This window comes from Myodes glareolus, chromosome 22 (genome assembly GCF_982192425.1).
Source record: "Myodes glareolus chromosome 22, mMyoGla1.1, whole genome shotgun sequence".
NCBI lineage: Eukaryota > Metazoa > Chordata > Mammalia > Rodentia > Cricetidae > Myodes > Myodes glareolus.
The window spans coordinates 14,443,171-14,466,408 of NC_142047.1; the positions used below are offsets into that span (position 1 = coordinate 14,443,171).

The 23,238-nt window shown below is 42.2% G+C and overlaps 2 protein-coding genes across 2 annotated transcripts in view; one reads left to right on the forward strand and one right to left on the reverse strand.

Moving 5' to 3' along the window:
* Window positions 1-602, reverse strand: part of Vps35 (VPS35 retromer complex component) — a 31,264-nt gene extending 30,662 nt beyond the window's left edge. Inside the window, exon 1 of the mRNA XM_048434653.3 lies at window positions 448-602. Within this exon, the coding sequence (XP_048290610.1) occupies window positions 448-450 (3 nt within the window). The 5' untranslated portion in view covers window positions 451-602. The remainder of the gene's footprint in view (window positions 1-447) is intronic.
* Window positions 603-644: 42 nt separating this feature from the next.
* Window positions 645-7,973, forward strand: Orc6 (origin recognition complex subunit 6). The gene is made up of 7 exons (XM_048434654.3): window positions 645-980; window positions 2,117-2,246; window positions 3,682-3,845; window positions 3,974-4,063; window positions 5,561-5,673; window positions 6,163-6,231; window positions 7,490-7,973. The coding sequence occupies exons 1-7, from the start codon at window positions 916-918 to the stop codon at window positions 7,612-7,614; spliced, it is 756 nt and encodes a 251-aa protein (XP_048290611.1). The 5' UTR covers window positions 645-915; the 3' UTR covers window positions 7,615-7,973.
* The last annotated feature ends 15,265 nt before the right edge of the window (window positions 7,974-23,238 follow it).

Below are 23,238 nucleotides of genomic sequence, written 5' to 3' on the forward strand. Positions count from 1 at the left end.
GCCCGCGACCACAGCTGAGCACAAAGGTGGAGAGGCACCATCAGGGTGCGTCCCAGCTACCGCGCCAGCCCAAAGCTCGGAGGCTCCTCTCAGCCTCAACTCATCTTCGGAACCGCAGACCTGGGACTCCGACTCGCGGAAGGGGGCCATTCCAAGCAGGCTGCAGGCCTCCGCCGACACCCAGAACCTCCAGCCCCAGACACCCCTTAGAGAGGCCGCCCGGTCTCCGGGCAAAGACCAAAGCCAGCGCCACCGCCCACTGCAACCCACCGCAGCCTACTCGCGGCCTTCCGCAGCCCGTGCCCCATCCCGCAGGCCCCGTCCAGCGAGGACGGCCTCGATCGGAACGTCCGGCCCCGACACTGCCCGCGAGGCTCCCCGTCCGCCGGGAGCAAGCGAGGACGAAGACCCGGGCGACCCACCGGCCCATGGCTTCCCCGCACTCACCATGGCGACTCCGTGGACCCGCAAGCAGCAGAGCCTACTCCACCGGAGCCGCCCGCCGTCAGGTGACGCGGCCTCCCGAGCCCCGCCCTCTCTAGCTCCGCCCTCTCCCGGTAGCGGCTTTTCGATTGGTCTACTTCAAGTCTCGCGTGGGTTTGGGGGGGGGGGGAGAGGCAGACGGTAGTGTGTAGTGGACGGGGCGGGGCGAGACCGGTCCTGCGACGCCGCGGGCTACGGACAGCGGGAAGCGAAGCCGTGTTGAGGGGAATCGGGGCAGAAGGAGCAGCCATAGAGAGCTGTGCTCGTTCACTTCATTGGGACCAGAGCACCCTCGTGTGCACTTGCGCAGAAGAAAGACCAGGATTGGCTTCCGGGACGCTCTCATTTTTCTTGTCGCGACCAATCCGGACGCGCCGGGGGCGGGTCTTAGCGCTCTGTCAGTCTGCATTTCCGCGCGCATTTCTTCCTGCGATGGAGTCGGAGCTGGTGCGGCGCCTAGCCCCGCGCCTCGGTCTTGCGGAGCCGGGTGTCCTGAGGTGAGTGCGGCCGTGCGTTCTGGGATACGTCCCTACCCCGCGGCCCTGGATCCCCCCCCCCCAGGGCGACGCTGGAGGCACTGGCGGTGCGGGAATGACCGCACACGGGTCTGAGCGAGACTCGGGCCGCCCTACCGCGAGAAAAACTTTCAGGCTTGTTGGGATGACTTGAGAGCGCGTAGTTCGTAGTCGTCTAGCTCTGTGGGATGCGTGCGCTGCAGTCGGAAAGGAAACCAGTCAGGGTGAACCTCTGGTCATTTCTCAGGCTCGAGAACCTGTTTACGGCGTGAGCCAGTCACGCGAGACCCTGTGGATATGACTGTAAATGGCAAGAGTCAGGTATAATACAGTGCAGAGTGAAAAGCTGGAAGAACGAGGAGGGCGTAAGAATTCAGGAAAGGTTCCAGTGGCTTTGAGGCTGGTTTGTTAGATAGTGCCACTCGTGGAAAAATGTGTCACGAGTGGCCCAGATCGCCTCGGTCTTCAGAAGCCCTGTGACTGGGAGGATCGGTGTATGATTTGTCGTTGGAAGTGAAGCTATTGCAGGCAGACTGATAGAGCAGAACCAGGCCACGAACCTCAGCACCCAGTGAGATGAGGGGAGGGGAAGAAAGGAGCACTGAAGTAGATGTGGAGACGACTCCGTAACCATTTAAATAGAGGACTGTAAAATGTGGCCCCGAGCCCGCCGCAGCAACAGTGTCATCTTGTTAGAAATAAAACGTTCGTTTGTACGCCTCATCCCGGGACTACTGGTCAGAAATGGGATGGGACTCAGACAACCCTCCAAAACTGAGAACCACTTTAAGGAAGAGAAAGAAAGAATTTGATTTACTCTAACCTGCCTGCGTTCACCTCTGAATACTTCTTCGAGTAATGTTAGAAGGAGAGGGGTTGTTTGGGGAGACTTGAATTTAGTCTTCTTTAAAAGCGCTTGGAACACAGCTAGGTCTAGAGTCATTTTGGTTCTATTCTATAGAACTTCCCTTCTCCAAAGGATGTGTATTCTAAGCCCCAAATGAACTTGCACAGAAGTTAAATGGGGTATGAGTCCACCATGCTGCAGTCAATTCTTTGCCTTAGTGTTGGACTGAGTTCTGGAACAATCTTAGTGAACGTATTGCATTTCTACCCAGGAAAGCAGAAGAGTACTTGCGGCTGTCCAAGGTGAAGTGCACCGGTCTGTCTGCACACAGCTCAGAAACCAGCAGTGCCGTCATATGCCTCGACCTTGCCGCAGCCTGCATGGAGTGCCCCCTGGATAGAGTACGTGCCTCCATATGACATGTGAACGATCTGATGTGCGCTCAGCCTTCTTTGTTTCATTTTCATCTTCTTGGGGGTGGCTTTTCATGTTGCTGTGATAAGTTACCCCAATAAAAGCAGCTCACAGGAGAGGGTTTCTAGCGCTTAACTAAGGGTACAATCTATCCTGGCACAGAAGTCGAAGGACTTGACGAATCTACATGACAGCTACAGCCAGGAAGTAGAAATCAGTGAATCATTGTACCTGGTTCACTTTCTCCTTTTTACACAGTCCAGGATCCTGTGGCAGGAATCCACCCACAGTGAGCACATCTTCCCACTTCAGTTAATCGAGTTACATAATCCCCCTAGACGTGCCCACAGGTTCTTCACTGCTGTTCTGGATCTCAGCTGTTGAAAGTTGAACCAGGACTTCTCAAAATCCTTAATGTTTTAGTGTTTTAGAGTCAGGAAGAATCACATGTTGGAACCAAATGTTAGTACTATTTACTAGCTCTGTGAGCTGCCAGTTTCTACCATAAAGTGAGGATTTAAAAAAAAAAAAGTCTTTCGCTGGATTATTGTTATGGCTCGATTTAAAAAAAATCTCTTTGTGTAATGTATCTAACAGTACTTGTGTCATAATTGATGTGTTTGTTAAAGCTTTGTTCACTTTCTATCGCTATCCAATGCTTTGATCTCTTTTACCCTGACCCCAAGCTGTAATAGTGACTTGTAGTTTTGTGAATGCACACTCCTCCCACCCCACCCCTGGATTCTTTTCTGACAAGTTCCTTTTTTGTCTTAATGTGATTCTGCTTGCTCCCCTGACTCCCCCAAATGGAGTTGGTGCCCTACTGTGGTGGGGTCTCCTGCTCTCCTCCCCTTTCTTCCAGACACACACCTTCCTCACTCTACTCCCCCAGATGGAGTTGGTGCCCTACTGTGGTGGGGTATTCTGTTCTTCCCCCTTTCTTCCAGACACACACCTTCCTCACTCTACTCCCCCAGATGGAGTTGGTGCCCTACTGTGGTGGGGTATTCTGTTCTTCCCCCTTTCTTCCAGACACACACCTTCCTCACTCTACTCCCCCAGATGGAGTTGGTGCCCTACTGTGGTGGGGTATTCTGTTCTTCCCCCTTTCTTCCAGATACACACCTTTCTCACTCTCTCCCATATTCCCTTATTTCCCCAGTAATTGCACATTTCTAACAAAGTCGCACATATGTGTCTCCCTCTGATATTTTACACAGCTTAGACAGTATTTAATCATTTTTAAATCATTTGTATGCATGCATGATTATACCCTTCTGTAGTATGAGTTCTTTGAAATAGTAGTCTGCTTGACATGCTTGTTGATTTTTGAGTTAAATAACGTTAATATAATTAATACCACTTAATAAATATCTAAGGATATATGTTGAACTTAAAATTTGTGTGTTTTTCCTTTCAAAGGCTTATTTAATTAAGCTGTCTGGCTTGAACAAGAAGATGTATCAGAGCTGCCTTAAATCTTTTGAGTGTTTATTGGGATTAAATTCAAATATTGGAATAAGAGACCTAGCTGTACAGTTCGGCTGCACAGAAGCAGTGAACATGGCTTCAAAGATACTACAAAGGTGTGTATTCAAGTCAGAAGCCAGCTGGAGCTACACCTAAGTTTTGTTTCTAAATTATTTCATTGCATTTCGAGCCCCTTTGAAATAATACTCCCTGACAAATAATTCGCAAATATTGCTTCTCCTAGCTATGAGTCCAGTCTTGCGGAAACACAGCGAGCAGATCTCGACTTGTCCAGGCCGCTCTTCACCACTGCTGCCCTACTTTCAGCGTGCAAGTAAGTGGGCTGTGGGTGGGGAGGGGCTGCTGTGGGCGTGTCCATGCTGGCCTGAAAGTTGCTGTGGATCCTAGGCTGGCCTTAAACTTATGGTAATCCTCCTGCCTCAGACTCCCAAATGCTGAGATCAAGTGTGTGTGCCTCAACACCCCGCTCCAGTCTAAGTGTTCTTTTACCATTGGGAAATGTTGCCAGAATGTGAGTTTTTCATTCCTGAAGAATGTTTATAATTCCACTGACTTCAGCTCAGCACATTGTCTACTATAAATCTGTGACACTGTGGTTTGTGGCCCAGTGTTCAGATATTTGGTTACTTGGTAATATAGCTACCAACTTAGAACTAGTGTTTCACGAAGTTTACTTTCCAAGTGACAACCATGTATATAAATAAGCAAGGTATTCTCATTTCAAGCCCTACTTTTCATAAGTGATAAAAATCTGTCAGTACAGTGGTCATGTTTGATTTCCCAGGCATAGCGTTTAAAAAGTACTGCCTATAACTGTTCATCTGCGTATAAAACATTTCTGAAATAAATTCTTATGTTTGAATCATCAAAATATTTATTTATCAGTATACATACTGAATTATTGCCATGAAATACTAATAATTTTTATAACTTTGAAGTTATGTTATTTCACCTTTTGAGAGAACTTTCTACATAAGAATCATGTAGTAGTTTATTAAAGAATGTATTTCTCACTATCTAGTCATTAATTTTGATGTGTTTGGCTTGATTAGCAGTATACCTAGGAGTCATCATTCACAGCCAATATCCTTTCAGTTCAACGAGGATATTTGATTGTACAAGAAAGGAATGTAGCTGGTGTTACAAAAGACTGAAAGAACTCCACTTTTAGAATTATATTAAATTGAGCAAGAAATGGTTATTTTCTTGAAGTGTGTGTGCATGTGTACCATACATGTGCTGCTTGTGGAGTCCTAAAGAGGGCATTGGATCCCCTGGAGTTACAGGTGACTGTGAGCTACCATGTGGGTGCTGGAATTGAACCCAGGCCTTCTAGTGCTCTTAACCACTGAGCCATCTCTCCAGCCCCAGTTGTTTTGTTTTGTTTTGTTTTGTTTTGTCTTTAATTGCTTGCTCTAGAAGAATATGAGTAGGGTTTTGGGTTTTGGCAGTGGAGCAAAGTGATATGGCATTCTTGTATAAATAAATAGAAACATTTTCAAAGCAAGTTGAACACTTAAAGATATTATGAGTCCATTCTCCAGATTGGTAACATCTAAGAGGCATGAAGCTCTACAACAGATGTCTTTATTTGCCCCATTTATTGCAGAACAGATGCACTTTAGTTCCTGATTCAATAAGAGAGCAAAGTTATAAGCTTCTAGCTAATGACATTTGGGATAGAAGAAGAGCTAGGCAGCTGGAGAATCTTAGTAAAGTGTAGGCAATGGATAATAAATTTGTAATCTGATTAACTTAACAAGAAAATTGGTGATATTGAAAAAAACAAACTTATAAAATTATTTTTTAGAATTCTGAAGCTAAAAGTGGATAAAACGAAAATGATAACTACATCCGGTGTGAAAAAAGCAATATTTGATCGTCTGTGTAAACAGTTAGAGAAGATTGGGCAGCAGATTAACAGTGAGTATTCTGTAGTTGAAAATGCTGGTTTATGAATTCTTTAGTGAGAAAATTGACATGTCAGTTCTTCAAATACAATGAATGGTTTAGTACCTTAAAAATTATGATTCTACAAATCCATGCCTGAAAAATAGAAACATCAACATCAGCCAAGCAGCCATCCCAGCACTCAGGGTGCAGGTGCAGGCAGATACCTGTGTTTGAGGCCAGCCTGGTCTACATGGTGAGTTCCAGGTCAGCCCGCACTGCATAGTGAAACCCTGACTCAAAGAAACTTCAGTGTTAAACGCCAGCCTCTGAGTTCCATAATAGGATGGAAGTGATTCTCATGTCTAACAAGAGAAACAAGAGGAGCAAGATTATCTGCCTTTCCTTTTTTTTTTTTTTTCTCGGTTTTGAATTTCTGTGATTCAACTAAGGACCTATATAACCAAATAATAAAATTGAATAAAAAATTAACCTTGAAACCACTTTTTCCTTTTCTGAAAGGAGACTCTGGAGATTTAGCAAGTCCAGCACTGAAAAAAAAGAAGATATTGATTGAACCACCAGCAAAAGGTAGGGGCATGCTAGTTGTCCTGGTGCTGTGTGATTTTTGCCGTGAGCAATCCTGTGATGTTCCTAGTTTACATGATAAGAGCCAGCACTAGAGAAAAGCCTATCCACTAACTATCTCTGGATAAGATCTATTTTTCAAGCCAGGTGTGGCGGTACACACCTGCAATCCTAGCACTCTGAAGATAGACACAAGAGGATTGCTCAAGGCCAAGGCCAGTTGGTATATATAGTGAATTCCAGGCCAGCATAGGTGATACATTAATACCATCTACAACTTTTTAAGTAAAAATTAAATGGAAGTAACAGAAGTGTAAGTAAAAATATATCTAAAGTGGCCAAAAAATAAAAATTTGCCTAATTTTTAAAAGTACGTGCCATATAAGCATGGTGATACACACCTTTAATCCCAACATCCCTTACTCCTTTAATCCCAGCACTCAAAGGCAGAGGCAGGCAGATCTCTGAGTCAAGGCCAGCCTGGTCTACAAGGCAAGTTCTAGACCTCAGGGCCACACAGTGAGCTGAAGAAAACGTGTGCATGAGTGTGGGTAGCTCAGCTGCCTGGGTTTATATCCTGCTTTGTGTCTGATAGAATCTTTTGGCAAATAAAATAAAATTTAAACAGAGACTGACTTGTAAATTGGGCAGCACCAAACCCAAAACTGATTCAGAGAACTCCACCTCGTAGTTGAGCAGCAAGTCTTAGCGGACTGAACCTAAAAGGAGAACAGAAAAGATCTGATTGAGTCAAACTACTCACTTCCTTTATGTAAGTGTGTTCTAATGTGAGGAGGTCCCTGTTTGGATAATCAGAAAAGTAACTTTTGTGATTGGCTACATTTTTTTCCCCTAAAAATGTATTTTCAAGTCAAGTTCTAGTTACTTACATAGGAACTCTAGCTACAAAGACAATCTGATGTTAATGACCTCATTTTTAATTGCTTAACAATACCCACTGGCTGTGTGCATTTGAAAAGGTAACACAATTTCAACAAACTTCAGTGTCCTAATCTGTAAAACCTGATTAATGTTAGCACCTACTTCATACTGTTTGTGATGGGATTACTTGAATACAAACTGTTGTTCAGTGTCTTAGAACACTTAGCATGTAAAAGAAAGAAAAGTGAACGCTGCCATGTTAGATTTCACCTTAGGGTTTCATTCTTTTACACTAATTGAAGTAGATACTTTTAATTTTTACTTTTATGCCATTTGTAACTATAAGTTTGAAATTACTTTTGGTAACTTTGTCTTACAGAACTAGAAGTAATAGAAACCCCACATAAACCCCCGAAAGATGAAAGTGTGGCGCAGGATTATGAAGAATGGAAAAGGAAGATTTTGGAAAATGCTGCCAAAGCTCAGGCAGCCACAGCAGAGTGATTTCCGTTCCACTGCCGTCCTGTGCAGTGTGGAAAATGAAGGGCAGTCTTGTCTAACTTGCATACCAGGCGTGCTGAGGATTGTCTCCATATGGAGGACACGAGCACTAGGCACCTCTCATGGAAATAGATCACCATGACATCTCCATAGACTCAGGTCTGTCTTCTCCTGTGGGATGGAATTGGGACCATTTGCTTCTCTGTTAAGCTTAAGGAAGTCTCTGACTTCACCTAGAATGTACATCTCAAGCCAAAAGGCGTCACAGATATTTTACCTGTTTTTGTGATTTTTTTTATTTTGTTTCACTAAATCAGTGTTATACGACCTAAGTTAATAAATGTTTATTTTTTTAACATTCATTTGCTTTATTTTATGTTTATAAGCATTTTGCCTACATATGTTTGTACACCACATGTGTGCCTGGTGCCAGTAGAGTCCAGAAAAGGATGCCGGGTCCGCGAAGACTAGAGTTACAGACAGTGAGCTGCCATGTTGGTGCTGGGACTCAAACTCCAGTGCTCTTAACCACTGAACCATTGCTCCAGCCTAATAAATGTTATTTTTATATGCTTTGAGTAATCTTCATTAAGCCATCAATCTGTATCTACTCAAATGAAGAAAAAACCCATGTGCACTGAGCCCTACTACTGAGTCCTGGAACCCAGACTCAGACTTCCTGGGTTTAAGACCCACTCTGCTTTACCACTTGAACAAATATAATTAACTTCTGTTCCATCTATCTATAAATTGGAAACTAAAAGGTACTGCTTTGACTATGGATGTATCTCAGTTGCTACGGTGACTGTCGTGCTCGAAGGCCTGGGTTTGATTACCAGCACTCCATAAAACCAGGCGTAGTGTACCCCAGTAATCCCAGCACTTAGGAAGAGAAGGCAGGAGAATCAGAAGTTTAAGGTCGTTCTCAACTACATAATGAGTTTAAAGCCAGTGTGGGTTACATGAAAGCCTGTTTCGCTGCTGCCTAGAATAACAGGGAAGCGTATCAGACCCCATGCATGAAAACATGTAGTACAATATCTGCTGTGAAGAAATGCCAAATAAACTTAAAAGTATACAGAGGCCTGATGTAATGCATTACATATAAGCACCTTTTGTGCATTACATAGTGCACCAAAGATTTTTCTTTGATAGTCATACGCTAAAAAATGTAACCTTAGTAAACCCTTTAATACTGTAAGTTTTATAGATTTTTTTCTTTTGATTGAAAATATTTTTCATGCAATATATTCTGATTATAAGTTTCCCCTCTGTCTCCCATATATTCCCCACCTTGCCACCCATCCAGCTCCATATCTTTCTTTCTGCAGAAAACAAACAGGCCAATAAAAACAGGAAAAGCACAAGAAATGAAGACACATACACAAAGCCCATAAAAACACAAATTCAGAAACCACAATATACAAGCAAAACATCAATAAGATAAAAAATATGTCCAAACAAAGAAATAATGAGACAAAAGAAAATGTATAAAAATAACATAAAGTTCAATATGTGTTGGCCTTCTACTGGGTATAGGGCCTACCTTTACGTGTGGTTTATAAACACAATGAGACTTGGAGAAAACTAATTTCCTTTGTGGCTGTCAAATTGAAATAGCTTTGCTATTGTTAGGGATGGAAGCTTATGCCCACCTCCCCCTCTCAACACTAGGACTCCATGTATCTTAGACCTGTGCAGGCCCTGTGCATGCTGCCACAGTCTCTGCGAGCTCATGTGTGCATCAGTGCTGTTGTGTCTAAGACACCATTCCTTGGTGTCATCCATCTCTTCTGGCACTTAAAATCTCTGCCTCCTTTTCTTCATAGCTTCCTGGGCCCGGAGGGAAGGGGTTGGGTGAAGACATCCTGTTTAGGACTAAGTGTTCCAAGGTCTCTTTCTCTCTCTCTCTCTCTCTCTCTCTCTCTTTCTCTGTCTCTCTCTCTGCACATTGTCCAGTTTGTGTCTCTATTAACCCCCACATACTGCAGGAGGAAGCTTCTCTGATGATGGCTGAGTGAGATACTGATCTAAGGATATAGCAGAATATTGTTAGTCATTTTATTGCTATGGTCCTTTAGCAGAGCAATATAGTATTTGGTTTTCCCCTAGGACCATGGTCTATCTGGTCTCAGCGTCTTGGCCACCTGGACAGTGTCAGGCATGGGTTCCACCTCATGGAGTGGGCCTTAGATCCAGTCAGATAGTGGTTGGTTACTCCACATCATGTGTGCCACTACTGCACCAGGCAGGTCACCACTGTAGAATGAGGACTTTGTAGCTGGTTGGTGTTTCCCTTTCTCCTCTGGTAGGGTGCAGAGCACTTTCCAGTACCGTGAACACTAGTCAGTAGAAGTGAAGGCACCAGCTTGAGATATAGGTGTTGTCTTCAGCAACGGGGCCTTTCCATCAGTTTGTGGAGAGCAACCAATAGCCTTGGCAATAGCCCAAGTTGTTTAGGGGTTTCCATGGGGCCCCCTTGGTCAATAACTCAATTAGATGTACGAGATTTCTTGGCATGAGATTTCACTTGTTGGCAAAAGATGCCTAGTTGGGGTGTCTTCCCATTATTTCGGGACTCCACTTAGATTTCTTTTATATGTGTATATATTTTAAGAAGCTTTTACTGTAGTATGTTTCCATATGCCCCCCAAAGCCCTTAGTATTAGTTGTCCCTCCCCATATTTCCTTCCTAACCTCCCTTCATCCTTTCCCTCCCCATTTAATCCTCTCATTCCAATTCCCCCATCTCTTCAGAACTATAAATTCTATTTCTTTTCATTGGGACATCCTCTCCTCCCTCCTAGTCCCTTACTCTATACCTAACCTCTGTGATTATATGGATTGTAGCATGCCTATGAAAGGCTTAAAAGCTAACATCTACATATGAAAGAAAACATATTTGTCTTTTTAAGTCTGGTTATCTCAGGATGATTTTTTTCCCTACTCCATTTACCTGTGAATTTCACAATATTGATTATTTTGTTCGAATAGCGGAATAATATTCCATTATGTAAATATCTCATATTTTTATCCTCTGTTGATGGGTATCTAGGCTGCTTCTAATTTCTGGCTATTGTGAATAGAGCAGCAATGAACATGGAGGAACAAGTGTCTCTGGTAGGATGTAGAATCTTTTGCATATATTCCAAGAGTGGTAGAGCTGAATCTTGAGCTAGATCTATTACCAGCTTCCTGAGAAACTTCTACACTGATTTCCATAATGGCTGTACAAGTTTGCACTACCACCAGCAATGGCTGAGTGTTCCTCTTACCCCACATCCTAACCAGCATGAGCTATTATTTGTTTTATTGATCTTAGATATTCTGACTGGTGTAAGGTAAAATCTCAAAGTAGTTTTGATTTCCACTTCCCTGTGACTTAGGATGTTGAACATTTCTTTCAGGGTTTCTCAGTCATTTGTGTTTCATCTATTGAAAAACTCTCTGTTTAATATCCCTATTTAATTTTAATGATTTGTTTTATTTTTTACTTCTTTATTTATTTTTTTAAAACAATCTTGTCTCATTTTACATACTAATCCCAGTTCCCACTCCCTTTCCTTCTTCTACTCTCCCCAACTTCCCCCCTACTTCACCCCCATCCACTCTTCAGAGAGGGTAAGCCTTCCCATGGGGAGTCAACAAAGTCTGGCACATCACTTTGAGGCAGGACCAAGGCCTTTACCAACATATATAGGCTAAGTAAGGTCTCCCTCCAAAGAGAATGAGCTCCAAAAATCCTGTTCATCGCACTAGGAATCAATCCTGGTCCCACTGCCAGTGGCTCCACAGACTACCCCAGTCACATGACTGTCACCCACATTCAGAGGACCTACTTTGCTCCTATGCTTTTCCCCATTGTCAGTCCAGAGTCAGTGAGCTTCCATTAGCTCAGGTCAGCTGTTTCTGTGGGTAGCCCCATCATGATCTTGATCCCTTTGCTCATTTCTGGCTCACTCTTATAAGCCAGACTGGTCTCTGGGAGCTCAACATAGTACCAGCTGTGGATCTCTGCATCTGTTGCCATCAGTAGCTGGATGAAGGTTCTATGATGACATTTAAGGTAGTCATCAATCTGTTTACAGGGGGAAGGCCACTTCAGACACCCTCTCCTCTATTGCTTAGGGTCTTAGCTGGGGTCATCCTTGTGGATTCCTAGGAATATCCTAATGCCAGGTTTCTCGCTAGCCACATAATGGCTTCTTCAATCAAGATATCTCTTTCCTTGTTCTCCCTCTCTATCCTTCCTCCATCTCAGCCGTCCCATTCTCTCGTGTTTTCTCTCCCCTCCCCTTCTCCTGTTGGGGGAGGCTGCTTGTTCGTTCCCGGCTGCCCAGACCATGAAATAATCACACAGAGACTATATTATTTGCAATACTGTTTGGCCAATAGCTTAAGTGTATTTCTGGCTTACTCTTATATCTTAAATTAACCCATTTCTATTACTTTCTATTTTGCCATGAGGCTCGTGGCCTACCAGCAAGTTTCCAGCACATCTGTCTCTGATAGTAGCTACATGGCTTCTCCTGGTTCTGCCTTCTTTCTCCCAGCATACAATTTAGTTTTCCCTCCTAGCATTACTCTTTGAAGCCATTGGCCAAAAGCAGCTTCTTTATTAACCAATGTTAATAAAACATATTCACACGTACAGAGGGGAATCCCACATCATTCTCCCATCCTACTCCCCTTCTGTCCTCCTTCTCCCACCCCCATGCTCCCAATATTCTCAGGAGATCTTTTATATTTTCCCTTCAAATGGGGATCCATGTATTTCTCTTAGGATTCTCCTTGTTACCTAGCTCCTCTGGGGTCATGAACTATATAGGCTGGTTATCCTTTGCTTTACATCTAATATCCACATATAAGTGAGTACATACTATGTTTGTATTTCTGGATCTGGGTTACCTCACTCAGGATGGATGTTTTTTTCTACTTATATTCATTTGCACGCACATTTCAAGATGTCATTGTTTTTTACCAATGAGTAGTACTCTATTGTATAACTGTACCACATTTTCCTTATCCATTCTTCAGTTGAGGGGCATTTAGGATGTTTCTGGGTTCTGGCTATTATGAATAATGCTACTATAAATACAGATGAGCAAATGTCCTTGTGATATGAGTGTGCATCCTTTGGGTATATGCTCAAGAGTGGTATTGCTGAGTCTTGAGGCAGATTAATTCCAATTTTCTGAGAAGCCACCATACAGTTTTCCAAAGTGGTTGTACAAGTTTGCACTCCCAAAAGCAATGAGGGAGTGTTCCCGTTACTCTGCATCCTCTCGAGCATAAGCTGTCAATGCAGTTTTGAGCTTAGCTATTCTGACAGGTGTAAAATGGTATCTCAGAGTCATTTTGATTCCCGTTTCCCTGATGACTAAGGATGGTGAGCAATTCCTTAAGTGTCTTTCGGCCAATTGAGGTTCTTCTATTGAGAATTCTCTGTCTAGATATGTACCCCATTTTTAATTTGATATTTTGATGTCTAATTTATTGAGTTCTTTATATATTTTAGAGATCAGCCCTCTGTCTGATGTGGGATTGGTGAAGATCTTTTCCCATTCAGTTGGTTGCCAGTTGTTTGGGTTTTTTTTTCTTATTGACAGTGTACTTTGCCTTACAGAAGCTTCTCAGTTTCAGGAGGTACCATTTATTAATTTTTGCTCTCAGTGACTATGCTATTGGTGTTATATTTAGGAAGAGGTTTCCTGTGCCCATGGACTCAAAGTTACTTCCCACTTTCTCTTCTATAAGGTTCAGTGTAGTGGGATTCATGTGTGAGATCTTTAGTCCATTTAGACTTCAGTTTTCTGTATGGGGATAGGTATGGATCTTCTACATGTGGACGTTCAGTTATGCCAACACCACTTGTGAAAGAAGCTTTCCATATCCCATTGTATAATTTTAGCTTCTTTGTCAAAAATCAGTTGTCCATAGATGTGTGGATTAATATTGGAGTCTTCGATTTGATTCCCACTGATCCACCTGCCTGTTTTATGCCAATACCAAGCTGTTTTCATTAATGTAGCTCTATAATAGTTGTCAGGGATGGTGATGCCTCTGGAAGTTCCTTTATTGTAGAGGATTGTTTTGGCTATACTGGGTTTTTGTTTTTACATGTGAAGTTGAGTATTGTTCTTTTGAGATCTGTGAAGAATTGTGTTGAGATTTTGATGGGCATTGCATTGAGTCTATAGATTGCTTTTCATAAGATTACCATTTTTATTATGTTGATCCTATCTATCCAAGATTATGGGAAATCTTTTCATTTTTCTGGCATCTTATTCAATTTTTTTTCTTCAAAGACTTAAAGTTCTTGTTGTACAGGTCTTTCACTTATTTGGTTACTGTTACTCCAAGATATTTTATGTTATTTGTGGCTATTGTAAAAGGTGATATTTCTCTGATTTATTTCTCAGCCATTTTATCATTTGTTTAAAGGAGGGCTACTGATTTTTTTTCAATTAATCTTCTATTCTACCATAATACTGAAGGTGTTTACCAGCAGTAGGAGTTCCCTGGTAGAATTTTTCAGGTCACTTATGTATACTATCATATCATCAGCTAATAGTAAAAGTTTGATTTCTTCCTTTCCTATTTGTATCTGCTTGATCTGCTTTTGTTCTCTGGTTTCTCTGTCAAAATCTTTGAGTACTGTATTGAATAGGTATGGAGAGATTGAACAGCCTTGTCTTGCTCCTGATTTTAGTGGAATTACTTTAAGTTTCTCTCCATTTAATTTGATGTTTGCTGTTAGCTTGCTGTATGTTGCTTTTATTCTGTTTAGATATGTTCCTTGTATCCCTGATCTTGCCAAGACCTTTATCATGAAGAGATGTTAGATTTTTCTCAAAGGCTTTTTCAGCATTTAACGAAATAATAATTTTTTTTTCTTTCAGTTTATTTATACAGTGGATTACATTGACAGATTTTTGTGTGTTGAACCTTCCCTGCATCTCTGGGATGAAGTCAACCTGATCATGGTGGATTTTTTGCGGGGCGGGGGGATGTGGTCTTGGATTCATTTTACCAGTATTTTATTGAGTATTTTTGCATCGATGTTCATGACAGAGATTGATCTGTAATTCTATTTCTTAGATGAGTTTTTGTGTGGTTTGGGTATCAGGGTAACTGTAGCCTTGTAAAAAGAGTTTGTCAACGTTTCTTCTGTTTCTATTGTGTGGAACAATTTAAGGAGTATTGGTATTGGTTCTTCTTTGAAGTTCTCGTAGAATTCTGCACTAAAATCTTCCTGCCCTGGACTTTTTTTGGTTGGGAGACTTTTGATGACTTCTTTTCCTTAGGGGTTATAGGTCTATTTAAAGTGTTTATCTGATCTTGATTTAGTTTTTAGGTATGTGGTACCTTTCCAGAAAATTGTCCATTTCTTTAAGATTTTTCAGTTTTGTGGAGTAGAGGTTTTTGAAGTAGGATCTAATGATTCTCTGGATTTCCTCAGTGTCTGTTGTTATGTCCCCCTTTTCATTTCCCACTCCCCCAAGCTTGCCCCAATCCTTCCCTTCTCTCTCCCCATCTCCTCTTCCCCCACCCCTCCTCCCACCCCCATGCTCCCAACTTTTGTCCAGCATTCTTGTCTGCTTCCAATTTCCAGAAGGATCTATATATGTTTTTCCACTCATTAATGGACTCTAGCCATAAGCAAAGGACATTGAGCCTACAGTTCACAAGCCTAGAAAAGCCAAAGAACAAGGCTTTTCTTTTTCTTAATTCTGTTTTCTTTGCAACTACTCTGAAAATGGAAATAGAAAAGGGCTTTGTAATACGGTTTTCCATGAGTGAGTGTTTTAGCATGACTTGCTGTGGAACAATGATCTGTACCATGTCACTTGTATTTTAAATAAACGCTGATTGGCCAGTAGCCAGGCAGGAAGTAGAAATGGGGCAATGAGAAATCTTGGAAGAGGAAAGATTCAGTCTGCAGTCATCACTCAGACAGAGAGAAATCCAGACACAGAGCAAGCAAGATGTGACTGCCTTGCCAAAAAAGATACCAAGCCACATGGCCAACACAGACAAGAATTATGGGCTAATATAAGTTATAAGAGTTAATAAGAAGCCTGAGCTAATGGGCCACTCAGTTTATAATTAATGTAGTTCTCTATATGATTCTTTGGGACTAAACAGCTGTGGGTGGCATGGCTAACATAGAGGGACCGGGTAGAGAGAAAACTCAGTCAACAGTGACTTGAGACATTTCTAAGAGTTCTGAATGTCTTTCAGCATGCTTTTGTTTTCTGATATTGCTGTGCCCAGCACTTCAAGCTTATAGCAATATTAAGGAAAATATTTTTCCCTCTGGTCATATGTCAGGCATAACATTATATATTTCATGTGATTCATGATAAAATTACCCTAGGACATAAAAGTTGTAAAACTGAAGAAAGTCAAATCTTCTATTGAACTGATGTCTCTCACATGAGAGGCAGTGACAAAGCATGGTGCTTGCTTGCACAGCATGGTTTATGGGGATCTTCAAGTATTGCTTGCTACTCTTTCTTGTCTGGACTTTTGCTTGTCACCTGGATCTATAATCTTACTAGATGTATGCTGTGTGAGAGTATGTCTCTATTTCCTTCCTAGAGACACTGGGTTACTTTGAAATATTAGAAGAAAAATAATGTACATTATTTTAATTTTGAAATCTATAAAAGTCCAAACTATGTTGGCTCCGTTTCAGGCTTCATCCCCAAGCCCTTTGCATTAGAAAACTTAACTAACATGACTACAAGCTTGACTATTATAGATGATTGTCTATTAACCTATATTTCTTAATTACACATTACATTTTTTTGGTTTTTTGGTTTTTTTTTAAAAAATATTTACCTATTTATTTATTATGTGTACAATATTCTGTCTGTGTGTATGCCTGGAGGCCAGAAGAAGGCACCAGACCTCATTACAGATGGTTGTGAGCCACCATGTGGTTGCTGGGAACTGAACTCAGGACCTTTGGAAGAGCAAGCAATGCTCTTAACCACTGAGCCATCTCTCCAGCCCCTACACATTACATTTTGAAATGAGCTACACAAACACAATACCTTAATCAAGAGCATATATATATATATATATATATATATATATATATATATACACACATACATACATATATGCATATCTATAACAAAATTGACCTAAAATTTGTATCAATAGACCAAGATCTATACCAATGCAAAGAATTCCTGTCTATAGCATATCCCTCTTTAAATGTAAACAAACATTTATAAGAAATCATTTAGGGAATTTGAGCATTATTGTCTAGACTACCTACTGCTGGTTAGGGATGCTGTTAATCAGGTCCATCATGGGGTATCCTGTGTGGTAGGTTCATCTCAGTCAGCAGTCCTGAAGCTGTCATGGATGTTGGACCATCTGAGCCATTGTTTCAGGGGGTCCTGTTTCATCAAACCACATTAGTCTGGAGGAAATCCACAGGATCTTATCCTCTGTGGAAACAAAAACAGAACCTCTTTTTCCAAAGCAACATATCCTTAGATCCAAATTTTGAAGTAAAGATACCTTTAGTTTAGCTTAGCAGCCCATATAATGAGATATCTCTCTATACTTAGCTCCTTCACAGTCAAGAAATTCAAAGGAAACACAATAATATACATAACCTAGACTCTCTGTGCATATTCCATCTTTATGTGGCTTATTTTCATTACTCCTTTAATCTATGACTCTCTGTACTCTAACTCTCTAAAGACTTTGTTTTATTTTTTATAATCATTTACTTCCTTTTATAACTGTCTATATTCTTTTTTCTCTCTCCAAATCCTATATATATTTATCCAACACTGTGACCCATTCAGAGGTCTTTTTCATCTGAATCTGTCTTTATTGCATATCTGTAATCCTTTTCTGACCAGGACTGCTTCTTACAATGCAAAGTGGCATGGCTAGGATTAAGGCTGCTTTGCCTTTTGTCTCTGCCCAGTCAGACATGGTGGTCATCCGTTCACTACCTCTGAGACTGCTGGATGGGAGCCACACTCACTACCTCAACTATGGTAAGCAATTGGCCCATGCTGCCACCAAGTAACTTGCAGCATGCTGCCCACAAACCCCATTCAAGTACTCAGCCTCCTGAAAGAACAAGAGTTCATGCTGGTAGCACAAACCACAAAGCAGCCATTTTGAAACTGTATGTTTTTTTTTATGCTACTCCTGAATCAGGAAGTTCTCTCTTAAAGGAGCCACAGTGCTCCTACTTGCCACCAGCAAACAGCGCTCTCTCAGGTTTTATGAATGTAGTCACTCACGTTGGCACCAACTTGTTGGGGAAGGCAGCTCATTCATTCCTGTCCACCTAAACTCGAAATAACCACATAGAAACTGTATTAATTAAATCACTGCTTAGCCTATTAGATGTAGCTTCTTATTGGCTAGCTTTCACGTCTTAAATTAACCCATTTCTTTTAATCTATGTATTGCCTCTTGGCTTACCAGAAAAGTTCTGGCATGTCTGTCTCCGGCAGGAGGCTACATGGCATCTCTCTGACTCTGTCTACTCTCTCTATATATCTTTTCCATCCTGGCTATATTCTGTTAAGCCATTAGGCAAAAGCAGCTTCTTTATTCATTAACCAATAAAAGCAGCACATATACAGAAGGACTTCCCACACCAGCCTATAGTTAACAACAAAAGGACAATATCTTCAATTAGAATAATAATAACAACTAGGACTTTTGTAGTTTGAACATGAATAAGTTTAGATGAATTAATTGCTAAATTGTTTCTTGAAATGTATTTGTCAGAAATAATAGAAAAATAAGAATATTCTAGCACTAAAATCTCTTGATGAAATTTATTTATGTTCAAACTGCTATTCTTCAGTGACCAGACAGCTTTCAGATGATTTTCGACTAGTTCCAAGGTATAATCATTTTTATTATTCTTCATTGCTGATATACATATATAAGTATCATTATTAAAGCAACTGATGGTAATGCAATATTTAATGACTTGAACCAATGGATACTGTTTTGAAGTTTTTCAAGATCTATTGAGGGAGTGGGGGGAGTGGGAGGGTGGTGGGAGGAGGGGCGGAAATGGAAACTTTTATAATTTAATAAAATTACTTTCAAAAAAAGATCTATTGAATAAGTTTCAATCATTTCTAAAACTATTTTAGAACCATTTTTGCCAGTTTTTTTGAAAACTGAGATCCTTGCACATTTTTGAATGCTAAATACGGTGTTGTGGAATAATCTTTTATACACTGTAAATGTTTGTCACTCCAATTGTTTTAATAAAACGATGATTGGCAAGTAGCCAGGCAGGAAGTATAAGGTGGGATGGCCAAGCTAAGGATGATGGGAATGAGAGGGTAGAGTCAATAGGGTCACCAGCAAAGGCAGAGAAGTAAGATGAGAATGCCATTCTGAGAAAAGATACCAAAACACGTGGCTAAACATAGATAAGGGCCGGAGAGGGGGCTCAGGGGGTAGAGCGCCCTCCCGACCGCTCTGTCCGATTCCCGGCCCCAGCGCAAGTAGTTCCGTTACAGTCTGCGTCCCCCACCGGCCTGCAGAACGACCCACAATCTTCCACCTCCACCGTAGATCCGCGTAGAGTAGTAGGCAAAAATAATAATAATAATAATAATAATAAACATTGTCTGATTGTCTGCGAGGTCCTGCTCCTTCACTGAGGCTACCCACTCAGAGGGGTGAGTGCGCACCCGCTGGGCAGGTGGGGAGTGCACAGGCACCTCCAGCTCCTGCTGCAGGGGCTTCTTGGCTCCGCATAACTCTCCCCTCCCCCTCAAGTTCGCCCTTTTGTCTGCGGGGTCCTTGGACCTCCAAGAGTCCTGTCCCTGTCCTGAGGACAACCTTTCAGACTGGAGAGTGGGTGCCATCCCAGGACGGGGCGGAACATCCGGGAAAGGAGCACTGGGCCCCTTTAGCTCCTGCTGCAGGGGCTTCTCTGTTCCACATTTCCCTGCCTCCCCAGCCCCCCCTCCCAAGCCTGCCCCATTGTCTGCGAGGTCCTTGGTCCAGGAACAGGAACAGGTCCTGCTCCTTCACTGAGGCTACCCACTCAGAGGGGTGAGTGCGCACCCGCCCGACTGGAGAGGTGTGCAGGGCACCTCCAGCTCCTGCTGCAGGGGCTTCTTGACTCCGCACAACTCACCCCTCCCACTCGAGTTCGCCCTTTTGTCTGTGGGGTCCTTAGACCTCCAAGAGTCCTGTCCCTGTCCTGGGAACAACCTTTCAGACCCGCCGACTGGGGAACAGTTCCTGCGCCTGCACTGAGGAGATCCACCCAGAGTCAGTCACAGCAAAGGTTAGACCAAGACTCCAAGACTCTCTTGGCTGCATCTGAAGGAAGAGATGGGCAGGCGCCAATGCAAGAATTCCTCAAACAACCTGAAAGGCAACATGACATCACCAGAAACCAGGGATCACGAAACAAGAAGAACTGAACACCCTACTCCAGAAGAAACAGAGTTCTAGTCTTAGCAACCACATGGTGGCTCACAACCATCTGTAATGAGATCTGGTGCCCTCCCTCTTCTGAGGCAGATTACCTTTTACATAATAAATAAATCTTTTTTTAAAAAAAAAAGAGTAAAAGATAACCAACAACACTCCATCATAATTATGGTGGAGAGCACGGAGGCATACAAGTAGACATGAAGCTGGAGGAGCTAAGAGTCCTACATCACACAGGTAACAGAAAGTTGACTGTCACACTGAGTGAAGCTTGGAAAAAAAAAGACCTCAAAGCTCACTGGCTTACACTTCTATATCACATTCATCAAAGGCAGTCAGGGCAGGGACCTGGAGGCCGGAGCTGATGCAGAGGCCATGGAAGAGTTCTGCTTACTGTCTTGCTCTTCAGGGCTTGCTCAGCCTGCTTCTTATAAAACCCAGGACCACCCACCCAGGGATGACCCACCCACAATGGGCTGGGCCCTCCCACATCAGTCACTAAGCAAGAAAATGTTCTACAGGGTTACCTACAGCCTGACCTTAGGGGAGCAGTTTCTCAATTAAGGGTCCTTCCTCTCAGATGACTTCAGGTTGGGTCAGTTGACGTAAAACTAGTCATAACGATTGACCCCTTGTCACCTAGACACACTAATACAACACTATTTAGCAATAACAGTTCCCTTTTGTTGTTTATCCCCCAAGATCTCATATTAATAAATATTGCAAGATAAACATACCACAAACTTAAAAGTACCACAGTCTTTACAAATTCAAACACATTAAAAGTCCATTCTTTCAGAACTGTCAGCTGGAGAACCTGCATATGACCAAACTAGGCCCTCTGAATGTGCATCACAATAGTTGTGTGACTTGGGTAGTTTTGGGGGCCACTACCAGAGGAACCAGTATTTATGCCTAGTGCATGAACAGATTTTTTGGAACCCATTCCCTATGGAGGGACACCTTGCTCAGCTTAGATAGGGGGTGGGAGAGGGTTGGTCCTGCCTCAAGTGATGTGACAGACTTTGTTGACCTCCAATGGGAGGCCTCACCTTCTCTGTGGAATGGATGGGGGTAGGGTGGGGGGAAAGTGGGTGGAGCGGGAGGAGGTTAGAGAGAGGGAACTGGGATTGATGTGTGTAAAACAAGATTGTTTAATTTAAAAAAAAAAAGTTCAATCTCTAAAACATGCAAAATCTGCTTTAAAATTAAAAGTAAAACTCCAAAATCTTTTTTAAAACTCTGCAGTCACTCAATTGTGAGCTATGACTGTAGAGGTCTATGCAGATGCCACAGGCAGCAGAGTCACGATCCACATGAGGCGAAAGGAGAGCTGGTTCAACACAGTGTAGTTAGCCATTGTTGGTTCGAACCTCTGGAGTCTGACACTGGGCAGTTTACTTTAAACGTATTAAGTACAGGATAATTTGGAAAAACGTTTCCTGGTATAACCCAATCCTGTGTGGCCAATGGGGCATAATTACATGGAAACTCTTCTCAGAGTACATGTTCCTTCTTCCATGAAGATGGGTTTTATAGCTAGGCTGCATGTGTTATCCCAAGGGAAGACCTGATGTGGTCCCAATCAGATAATGCAAAGGTCATCTATTAGCCATTTCCAGTCCTGGGTGTGGGTGTATGGAGGAGATCCAAGCCATACAGATATCACAGAGGTTACCTAGACTATTAATTAACTCCAGTCCTGCTTGTAGGAGCCTGAGAGAGTCCCTGGCCCTACAGATAGTGCAAGGATCACCTAGGCTATTTAGCTGCCTCTATTCCCAGCCCTTTGGGAAGAAAATAGGCTAGCCCTCTTTTCCCTTAAAAAGACAACCCTGTGTGTTTGAAATTCCTAGCTTTCCTAGTGCTATCTGTGGAAGTAAGGACTTCTGAGCTCCCAGCATCCTCTCCTTCCTAAATTTTTAAAGGAAAAATAGTGTCTATAATAGAACCAAGGCTGAATGCTTTGCCTCTATTGCTACTCTAATCCATATAGGCAAGCATAAGAGAACTGTGCAAATCATTAATTTGACGTAAATGAGGAAAAATCTGACATATTAAAGCAGCATGTGCCAGGAAATTGTACAATCAAGATTATATTTGAGCATCAAATAATCTATAATAGCTCTGTTTTGTAAAACTGTGGTCCTCTGTTTACCATCTCTTCATTACTTTCTGCTAATATTTTGTTCTTACATTGTTGACATGTATGGTATAACTATTAACAGTGCCCTGGCAATGGTAGGTAAAAGAAAGGGGCTTGTAAAACTATAAAATAATGTAATTTTCACCCTAAACTTGAGTTTAAACAGCACTGCATAGCTATCAAGAATACCTACGCAGTATCATTAAAACAGTTAACAGTGTGCAAATCATTATCATTATCAAGACACTGTTTCGTGGTGACAGAGGGATTAGATCATCTGTAGTCCCAGGAATGCCTCAAAGTGCTGATGCTGACTATGAAGATGTGGTTTACTTTCTGGAATAAGATGGTTAAATTGAGGCCAAATATTGAAAAGACCTAACAATCTGTGATGTTATTATTCAATTATGAAATAATTTGAAATTTGATTTCAAGATTTCTTGTGCTCCCTACTGACTACTGTTCACAGTACTGGAGGTACCTCTGCACCCTACCAGAGGAGAAAGGTAAACACCAGCCCAGCTACAAACTCTTTGATCTACAGTGATAAGCTGCCTACATAAATATGCTGGGGCAATGGTAGCACAGCCATTGTAGAAACCACTATCTGATTGGATTTAAGGCCCACTCCATGAGATGGAACCCATGTCTGACACTGCCCATCTGGCCAAGAATCTGAGACTAGACAGACCATGGACCTAGGAGAAAACCAAATACTATTGTTCTTCTAAACTAACATAGCAATAAAATTTACTACTAACCGTATTCTCTATATCCATAGATCAATGTCTCACTCAGCCATCATCAGAGAAGTTTCCTCTTGTAGTATATGGGGACAAATACAAAGACCCACAACTGGACAATATGCAGAGACAGACAGACAGACGGACAGACAAACCTTGGAACACCAAGTCCTATATGGAATGTCTCCATCAAACCCCTCTCCTCAAGGGTCAGGGAGTTATGAGGAAAAGGAGGCAGAAAGATGGTGAGAGCCAGTGGGGATGGAGTACATCAAGGAA